This window comes from Manacus candei, unplaced genomic scaffold, assembly GCF_025592945.1.
Source record: "Manacus candei isolate 608988 ecotype Guabito, Panama unplaced genomic scaffold, ASM2559294v1 h1tg000014l, whole genome shotgun sequence".
Taxonomy (NCBI): Eukaryota; Metazoa; Chordata; class Aves; order Passeriformes; family Pipridae; genus Manacus; species Manacus candei.
In genome coordinates this window covers 25,927,033-25,936,901 of record NW_026138062.1, presented here as the reverse complement: position 1 = coordinate 25,936,901, position 9,869 = coordinate 25,927,033, and the positions used below count along the sequence as shown (strand labels likewise).

General features: G+C 42.9%; 1 protein-coding gene across 1 annotated transcript in view; it reads left to right on the top strand.

Annotated features, from left to right (window-relative positions):
• The first annotated feature begins 5,560 nt into the window (after positions 1-5,560).
• The window catches only part of DIAPH3 (diaphanous related formin 3), a 204,700-nt gene continuing 200,391 nt past the window's right edge, over positions 5,561-9,869 (top strand). Inside the window, exon 1 of the mRNA XM_051778911.1 lies at positions 5,561-6,017. Within this exon, the coding sequence (XP_051634871.1) occupies positions 5,868-6,017 (150 nt within the window). The 5' untranslated portion in view covers positions 5,561-5,867. The remainder of the gene's footprint in view (positions 6,018-9,869) is intronic.

Genomic DNA, 9,869 nt, shown 5'->3' with positions numbered 1-9,869 from the left:
AATAAATTGATGGAGCAAACTACTTTCCTACTTCTTATATCTTCAGCTTTTACAGGGTGACTTTGAAAGCTTCAAGGAGGATAGTTCTATTCAGACTACAACTACTTCTGAAAGTCCTTAATTTAAATTCTGACTAGAAAAGAGACAAAATAAATACATTGCAGGTAAAATTTTGTTTGATATTTCAAAAAGGTATGACTGATATAAAATCAGTAACAGGATCATGACATACGCTGTCCTCAGGGATGCTTTTCTTGTCTGTACATTCTTGAGTAAAGACAGCTATACAACTGTACCTTCAGGATCTGATAAAACCATTTGCTTTGTTGTGTTCTTCAGTAATAATAAAAAATGTATAGAAGTTTTTTAGACATAACTCCCAGTGAAAAAGTCATTTCAACTTGAGTCCTTTACTTATATGTTTTCTAAATGCCTGGAAATTACTGCCATGCAAAACTGAAAAAGAGCCCTGATGTCCTTTGTGTTTCTCTAAAACCCAAGTATTTTTTATAACTGTTGCAAGGAACATATTGCATTGGCACTTAACACTGATAACATTGTGCAAGTGTGACTGTCCAAGACACCTAGCATAAAGAATAGAGATCAAAGTCAAGAAGATTCCGGTTTCCAAAAGTATTTCTCTCGGTAGCGAAATAAATTGCAAAAAATATGATCATAACACTTTTCTGAAATATGACCATAATACTTCTTTTTATATAAGAAAGGGAAGAAAAGAACTGTTTTCAGAAGACTCTAGTTCAGAGATTTTTAAGAAACAAGAAATGTATGTGCCAAGAGTCTGACTAGTTGAACTTTACCAACTCTGTGATCCAAATGGCACAAAGCTGCTTGTCTCTACAGACAAGCCATTCAACATACCAGGCAAGACAGCATTTTCTTTAATTATCTGTCCTGTCATAAGTCCCTCCCTACTTCCTGCATAGAGTTTTAGCTATTGATTTTCATTTTTCCTAGTCTATGCCACAAACAGATAGCAGAGTCAACATATTCTACTATAGTGACATTGACACTGACTAAATGACAATTGAGTGATGTTCAAAAAGCCAAAATAATTGTTTGTCTTACAGGGAAAAAAAACTATAGCAAATTTTCTTCCATAAAACTTTATTACTTGAAGAGAGTATGAATTTTCTCATAAGTGTAACATAAATTTGTTCATTTATTGGTATGATAAACTTGCCAACAGACAGGTTCCTTAATAAAGTTAATAGGTTAGACTAGATGAATTATTTGAGGTTTTATCAACCCATTATCATAATAATGGAATAATATGTTTTGTGAGCCACCCATGCTGTGAAAATTAAGTAACATCTTATCCATAGGTTACATTTAATGATATTACATTGCAATACATTTAAATTATTAATGACCACTGTTGCAATATAAAAATACAACGGTTAAAGGTTTCCTTAGTGTAAGGGGGGTATTTTGAATTAGATGATCAATGGAGCATAGAGGCGTGAGAACGGAATCATATTAGGATGTGAAACCTGCTAGAGTATGTACAATGTAACTTCATGGCACAAGCTAATTGTAAGGTCCATTGTGCTTTTTAGCAAGTCAGCTTGATATCTCCTATTATCAGAGCTGAGTTCTTCCTTGGTTTTGCTACATATTGCAAGATAGATACATCTACCCTTGAAACACAATGGTAGAGGTCATACATAGGGGTGAGAAAGATGATGATGAGAGGAAGATTATGTGGGCAGGGGTCGCTCGCCCCTTGCCCTACGAGTAGGGCACGCGCAGACTGTTGCCATGAGGTAATGATTAGGCGGTGTTTGGCTGCCATTCAGGCATCACCTTACACTGCGTATTGGCCCTACGTAGTGTAATGTGGAACTGATAAAAATGGGGTGTTGGGACTACTGAGTTGAGCGATACTCATCCTACCACCGAGACTGTGCTGCTCCGCGGGGACGCCCGCTAAGCACGGGCACCGACCAGCTGCTGCAGATCCTGACAGCCCTGGCCTGTCTGTGTGGGTAAGCACAGTTTATTGATAGGAAGCAACTGAGAGAACAAACTTTTTAATATCCTTTTAGTGTTCCTTTAATTCTCCTTTTATTATTGAATATTGTTCATAGTATTTCCCTTTAAGTTCCCTTTTTACTAACTAATATCATGTTAATAGTTATCCATAATATTGTGTTAAGATACCTTTTTTTTTGGTATCCCTTTTCACTAGTTAATACTGTATTAAATGCTGTTTGTAGTATTTGTTTTAATGCCACCCGATAAGGTAGTTATTTTGTATCCTTTCTTTTAGTTTTTAATTCCTCTTGCTAAGTTTATTATTATTATTTTTATTCTCACTGTAATAAAAGATATTTTGTGTGTTTGAATATTTCTGGCACTTGTCTTTATTCCGGACATGTATCCAAACGAACTGTTACACTTAGATAAAACAGCATCATTTGCCTCTATAAGACATGAAGACTGGCCATGTTTTTCCAATGTAATTTTTATTGGCGTTGTGAGTTACCCCATCTTGGTGTAACTCCTGTATTAACTGTTTGAATAAGACATTGGGAAAGGTATAACTGTTGAACTGGTATAACTTAAAAATAGCTATGCAAGTTTGAGGGATTTGGGTTAGGATGGCCTGTTTGGTGCTTTTCACAGGAGAAAGAAGAAGCCATTTTCCTGAAAAGACATGTCTGTTTGTCATTTCCTTGCTTCTGCCAAGCCATAGGAACTGTGGCTCTGGAAGGTTTTCCTTGTTATCATACTTAAATAGTGCTAGTATTAAACTTGTATCCTTGCTTTATAAAAACAACAACAACATTGCTGACAAAATCCTTCATAACTTTAGTTACAGTTTAAGAGGATGAACCTAATGAAAGAACAGTTAATTGACTGTTCTATTTTCATCTTATAGGAAAGAATCAGGTGTCTCCAAATGAAATATGGAGAACTGCCTAAACTCAGTCAAATGCCAGCTTTGAAACACTTTGCGCAGGAATTTATTTGAAAAACTGTGTCCCTGGAACAATGAATATTAGGAAGGCTTTTTTTTTTTTTTTAAGACTTGAGTTACAGTATATTAAAAAAACCCAACAGATGGAACAGAATGTTAAAAGCCTAAATAAATCCATCAATCAAAGTTTTGCAAATATTCATGGTTAACTTTACGCACTTACTGTCTCAGACTTTTATAACTGAAAATTTCTCATTCCAGAACAAAAATAATGCAAAATGGCCAAGCTATTTGCATGCCCTGGACAGTATGCATGCTAAGTAGAATCTCTGCACAATTTTAATATTACTGATGCATTTCTTTCTCAAAATTTTTTCCTCAGTCATGATTAATCTTGGCCAGCTAAACTGTTGCCAGAGTGTATTTGTTCTGTGGAGCACCTAACAAGCACAAGAGGGGTAGTATAAAATAATAATTGATCAAAAGTACTAACATTTACTTTTGGCTTAGTAAAACTGTCTGATAAATTATTCCCTTTAGTGTTTCTCTGTTATTGCAACACAGTACCTTGAAAGTGATATATTGGCACAAGCCATTGTATTCTACCACAGTGCAATTAGGAGGTCCATTTAAACAGCTTTATCATATGCACACATAGGCTGATTAATTTTCTAATCAAATGTTCCAGGAAATCATTAACCATGACATTAAACAGTGTTCTGCTAATTATACTCTCCATGAAGAATTCCAATATAAATTTACAAAACACCTATAGAAAGCTGCCAAAGGATGAACAGTTTAATGTATACAAATAATTACAGCATCTACTCTGCATAGCGCCAGAGCTCCCTTGTGTTAAAACCCAGCCTTACAAAGGTCCGGTTTGGGGCTGAATTCTGCTTATTCGCCAGAGCTCTGTGTACTGGCAGACGTTACATTTTGTATGTCACCGCCTGTGTAAGTCATGATGAAGGAATGAGATTTTTTCATTCTTTTGAAGTCATTGCATTTGGAATAAAAGCCCTTAAGATTATGTGGAAAAGTGAATGCAATTTTTGGGGAGCATTTTATTTTCAGTGCATTCAAGGCAACAGAAAATTATAAAAATAATATGGAAACATGAATATCTTTCTTACTGAATGACAGAAGAGAAAGGAAACTTTTTCTGCTTTAGAAAATACTCTAGAGATATGAATTCTGAGTGTTAGCCTTCCATTTCTTAATGATTCCTAACACTGTGATTTGGAAAGAGTTTTCCCTACATAAGTCTCTGGTTTGCATCATTATTCTAACTACTCTTAATTTAAAATAGAGATAAAAGCAAGGTATTGTATGTAGTAATGAGAATTCAATTGTTTTGCCAAACGTATGCAATTTGACAGTTTATAGCATAATGAAATCTTTATTTATGTATTTTCCCATAAACCAGAGTCTTGGAGGTCTTTCAGTGATGGAAAACAACAGGTTGAATTAAACAAATGCAGAATGTTCGTACACATGTTCTTTTTGCCATGGCAGCACAGCCATGGCATCATGTGACCATCACAAAACAAAAACCTGGCCTGAGAAGGATGATGGAAACACTGCCATTGTTTTGGATAGCGACTATGTCTCTTCTGTGTTATTTTGCTTTCTTAATCTAATACCAAGACAGTATAAAAGTAATATTAGAAATATTATTTATATATTTTACATATGTATACATATATTATTCTCTACCTGAAAGGAGATGGTAGTGAGATGGAGGTCGGTCTCTTCTACACTGTGCCTGCATTGAGAGGACCAGAGGAAATGGCCTTAAGCTGTGACAGGGGTGATTTGGATTAGATACTAGAAATAACTTTTTCCCTGTTTGGGGGGATCAGACTCTGGAATAGGTTGCCCAAGGAAGTGGTGAAGTCACCATCCCTGGAGGTGTTTAAGAGGCACTTGGATCTGGTGCTGGGTGTTTTAGGGGTTACAGTGGCAGTGTTGGGGGGACGCTTGGACTGGATGATCTTAAAGGTCTCTTTCAACCCTGATGATTCTATGATTTCATACAATAATGTATATTTACCTATAAAAATCAGCACTCTAATTACATAAGAAGTTTATACAGAAATAGACGAACCACTGTCAAGCAGCGGTTCGAGATATGAAATCGGAATTTTTAACAAAATTAGGAGTTGAAAATTGGCATCCTAGGCCAAACAGGGCAGGGACACGCCTCGCGTTCAGATCCTGCAGAAGAAAAGGCAGCATGTGAGAGGTAAGGAAATACAATCTTCCTTCCAGGGTTATGTGTGTGAAAGTGTATCTTAACGCCTTAGACGGAGGCGGCCGTACCTCAAAGCAGGGCGATTTTCCCATCTCTCGCCGGCACTGTCACAGAGCTGACGGGGGACCACTCCCGTCCCGCTCCCGGCTCTGTTCCCGGCCCTTGCAGTCCGGGGTCCGGGGGCGCGCGAGCTCTCGGGGGCGGGCTGTGCCCAGAACTCCCGGCCCGCGCGCGAGCCGCTGATCCGCCGGAGGTCGGCGCGAGCGCAGCCAACCGGGAGGCGCCGCTCCCGGCCCGGCGCTGCGGATTGGCCGTGCCGGGGACGCGGGGGCGGTGCCGGCGGTGGCGGGAAGGTTCGGACGGCGGGACATTCCCGGGCTGCGCCAGCCGCGGCCGTTGGGAGCGCGCGCCCCTCTCCCTGCCCGTGCTCCGGCCAGGTGTGTCGGGATTAGGGGCTGCTCCTCGCTAAATCCCTTGCTGCGCTGAGGCGGCGGCTTTAGCGCTGAGCCCCCCTCCTCCCCCCGCGGCGCCCTGCCTGGCCGAGCCCAGCTAAGCCGCACTAATCGCAGGCGCCCAGCTCGGCCGGGGCCGCCGGGCCTGGGCCCGATCGCGGGGCAGCGCTCCCCCGCACCCCCCGCATCCATCTCCCCTCCTTGCCCGGGCGCGGCCATGGAGCCGCCGCGGCCCCGTTACTGCGGCTCGTCCTCGCCGCCGGGTCGCGGCGGGCGGGAGAACAAGGGGCTCCGTAGGAAGGGCCCGCCGGGCACTGGGAGCGCCGGCGGCCCCGAGGAGGCGGCGGACGGCAGGAAGCCCAAATTCGTAAGTACCAGCCGTCCCGAAACGCCCCCTGCCCCGCGGAGGTGTGGGGCCTGCCGGCCGCCCGGCCCGGCCCCGTGGGGCCCCTCCCTGCCCGGCCTGTGCCGGGGGGCCCGGCCGTGCTGTGACACCGCCACCCCGGGTTGGTCACTGCCCGGAGCCCCCGAGAGACCGGCGGGCGGGGTGGAAGTGTATAGTGAAATACTGAATCTTTTACTTTTAAGGGACGTAGTAAAGCTCTCCTCCCTAGCCTTCCGTTTACAAGCTTTTGGCTAGCACACCAAGGAACTGCGGAACTCGAAATGGCTAATAATTGTCTGCAGGATAATGTGTCTGCAAGATGTACTCTAACTAAAGAGTACCCAGAAATAACCAGTTTTTGTTCGGACATTGTGAAATTTCCAAGTATGAAGGCTAGGACAAACATATATTCTACAGCCCTTGTATCCATAGGATCAAGTAGGTTGGAAAAGACCTCGAGATCATCAAGTACAACCTATGACTGAACACCACCTTGTGTAGTAGACCGTGGTCCGGTCCAGTCTTAAACACCTCTGGGAATGGTGACTCCACTACCTCCCTGTGCAGCCCATTCCAATGTCTAATCGCCCTTTCTGTGAAGAAATTCCTCCTAGTGGCCAACCTAAACCTCCCCTGGTACAACTTGAGGCTATATCTTCCTGTCCTGTTGCTAGTTGCTGGGGAGAAGGGGCCAACATCCAGTTGTACCCAGCAGTATCCACCACAAGCAGAGCAGATGCACCCCTTGCTCATATTTAGGTGATGCACATTAGCCTTTGTTCAGCTGTCTCTGAGCCCACCTGCTCTTAGCTGTATTTGTTATGTGCTTACAAAAGAGACACTATGATACTTAACATATATTAGATTCCGAATCATGGGTCATTTACCGCCACCACCTGCGTCTCCTAGAACGCTTCCATCAACACTGTCTCCGTACAATCCTGAACATCCACTGGTCAGATTATGGGACCAATACGTCTGTTCTAGAACAAGCAGCAGTCACAAGTATTGAGGCCATGTTGCTGAGAACACAGCTGCGATGGGCAGGGCACGTCTCCAGTATGGAGGACCACCGCCTCCCTAAGATCTTGCTTTATGGTGAACTTACCACCGGCTGCCGCAACAGAGGAGCCCCGAAGGAAAGATACAAGGACTCCCTGAAACAACATCTCAGCCTTGGCCATATTGATCACCATAACTGGTCTACTCTGGCCTCCAATCGGGAGGTCTGGAGACACACCATCTAAAACACTGCTGCTGCTTTTGAGAATGCACGCAGGATCACTCTTGAGGAGAAAAGACAACGCAGAAAGAATCGTGTCTTGCTGATACCATTCAAGAAGTCTTTCTGCTGTGCCTTTTGCAACCAGACGTGTCTATCTCGCATTGGCCTCTTTAGCCACCAGCACGCTTGTAGCAAATGTGGGTAGAGCCCTCCCCAAATCTTCATTTGCGAAGCCTAGCCGTGATATTAGATTCTTGATTCTAAAGTGTATTTGTGTAATATTCAGTACTTGAGTGTCTGGCACTTGTGCACAGGTTCAAAAAAGATACCCACAAGCGATATCAAACTGTAGGCTGGCCAAACCTGTTCTGGAAGGTCACAACTTGCTCCTGGCATTTTATACTGTGGCTGCAGAGATTGCTGTTTGACCTATGTCACTGTGCCTTTCTCTATATGTTAGAATGGGTTTATATGAAACTGGCCGAGTGCTGTTTGCTTGTCTTTATAAATGGCTGTGTTTCTACTGGGAGCACATGCATTTTAGTCGTGCAGGTGTCATGGCTGGATGTGCTTTAGTATTTGATCTGTGAGGAAAAAACTTACATGGTCTTCCCAGTCTAAAAGGTTGGATAGTGTTACTGGTATATGACTTGATGGTTGGATTATTGCTCTGGTGAGTAGGAAACATGAATTTGTGTGTGTCTGAGACTGACAAGAGCACTGGGTCAAGAGGTTTTACTTATTACTGATACTTTAACTGCCAAGGTCTTATGCAAATAAGATGCTGCAATAACTTACCCTTTCCCCCCCCAATTATATGTTAAAACAGAAGTAGGGTGCTACCATCATGTTCAGTTTTGCTAACCATGTGTTAGAATGGCAATACAATAGTTTATACAGAGTATAACCCTGCCAGATATGTTGAAAAGCCAGTGAGAGTTTTTTCTTAGCTAAGATATGACTGTCTTTTTAGTGAGAGAAGGCCTTCTCTTTGGTGCAGATGAGCTCGTTTGATATATGTTTAGGCTTCCCAGGCTATGCAAGGGTCATTTTGAGAATGTGCCAATGTAGGTATCTGCTGACTGGCTTTTTGTGCTGATTTTTGACCCAGCTACAGAAAATTAAGGGAGTTAAATTTGGGTTTCTGACTTAGTTTTGTAGGGCATATGTTCATCATGTAGGTAGGTGTGGGATTTTTTTTTTATTTTATTTTATTGTGGCCTGTCCCTGTTTTCCTTGCCCAGTTTCTGAAACTCTTTAAGCAGGGCTGAGTGAGAATGCCCTTAATTCATGAGAATGCTTTGTCAAACTGCAAGTTTGAAATGCATTTGGCCTTAGGCAGTAGTCCTGCTTTTCATTTTTAAATAATCTCTTAAAGATTTTGTCCTTGGATGATGATAGAAGAGTGATGAATTACAGTTCTTCAAACCTGGATTGTGTTCCAGGTATGCTATTAACTCACTGGGTGACCTTAAGAAGAGTCAGAGTTGAATATTTCTTGAATAGAGTTCAGGATTTTGTCTCTGTCTTCATGTAAACTGTTAAATGGAATAGTTTACAAATGTGAGCTGTGGAATTTAGTGGTCAGTAAAAAGCAGCAGGCTGCTCCATGTCACAAAACCTAAGGAGCTGGTGGAGCTATGAACTATAGTCTCTAATCTCTGGTTTGTCCTGGCTAATAATTTCTGGAGGAGTAGCACACACAGTGGTATAGGTAGAATTATTTTAATAGCTGGGCACATCAATCAGCTTCTTTGATTGGGATGGTTCACTTGAAGGGTACTATGGGATCAACTTTTCATTCTATCATTTCATAAATTTCTGCCCTAAGATATTGCAAGACAGAATATTTATCACTCAGCTATTAAATCTAAAATTGGTAAACTCTCCTTCCAGTCCTCCTCCTGTTGTCTTACAAGACTGGTTTGTTTTTTTTGAGACGGAGATCGTATATCTCCCCTCTTGCTCCCCCAAAAAAGAGAGAAGGATGGATTGAGTAAGTTTGCCGATGAAACCAAGTTGGGTTTGTCTGAGGGTAGGAAGGCTCTGCTGAGGGATCTACACAGTCTGGATTGGTGGACTGAGGTCAACAGTAAGAGGTTTGATAAGGCCAAGTACTGGGTCCTGTACTTGGATCACAACAACCCCATGTATCACTACAAGGTGGGGGCAGAGTGGCTGGAAAGCTGCCCAGCGGTAAAGGACCTAGGAGTGCTGGTCAACAGCCAGCTGAACATAAGCCAGCAGTGTGCCCAGGTGGCCAAGAAGGCCAGTGGTATCCTGGCCTGTATCAGAAGCAGTGTGGCCAGCTGGACCAGCGCAGTGATTGTCCCCCTCTACTTGGTACTGGTGAGGCCACACCTCCAGTACTGTGTCCTGTTCTGTGCCCCTCAGTTCAGGAAGGATATTGAGGTGCTGGAATGTGTCCAGAGAAGGATGAAGAAACTGTGAAGGGTCTGGAGCACAAACCTTATGAAAAGTGGCTTAGGGAACTGGGTTTTGTTTATTCTGGAGAAAAGGAGGATTGAGGGGGGACCCTAATCATTCTCTACAACCACCTGAAAGGAGGTTGTAGAAGGTGGGGGTCAGTTTCTTCTCCTAGGTGACAA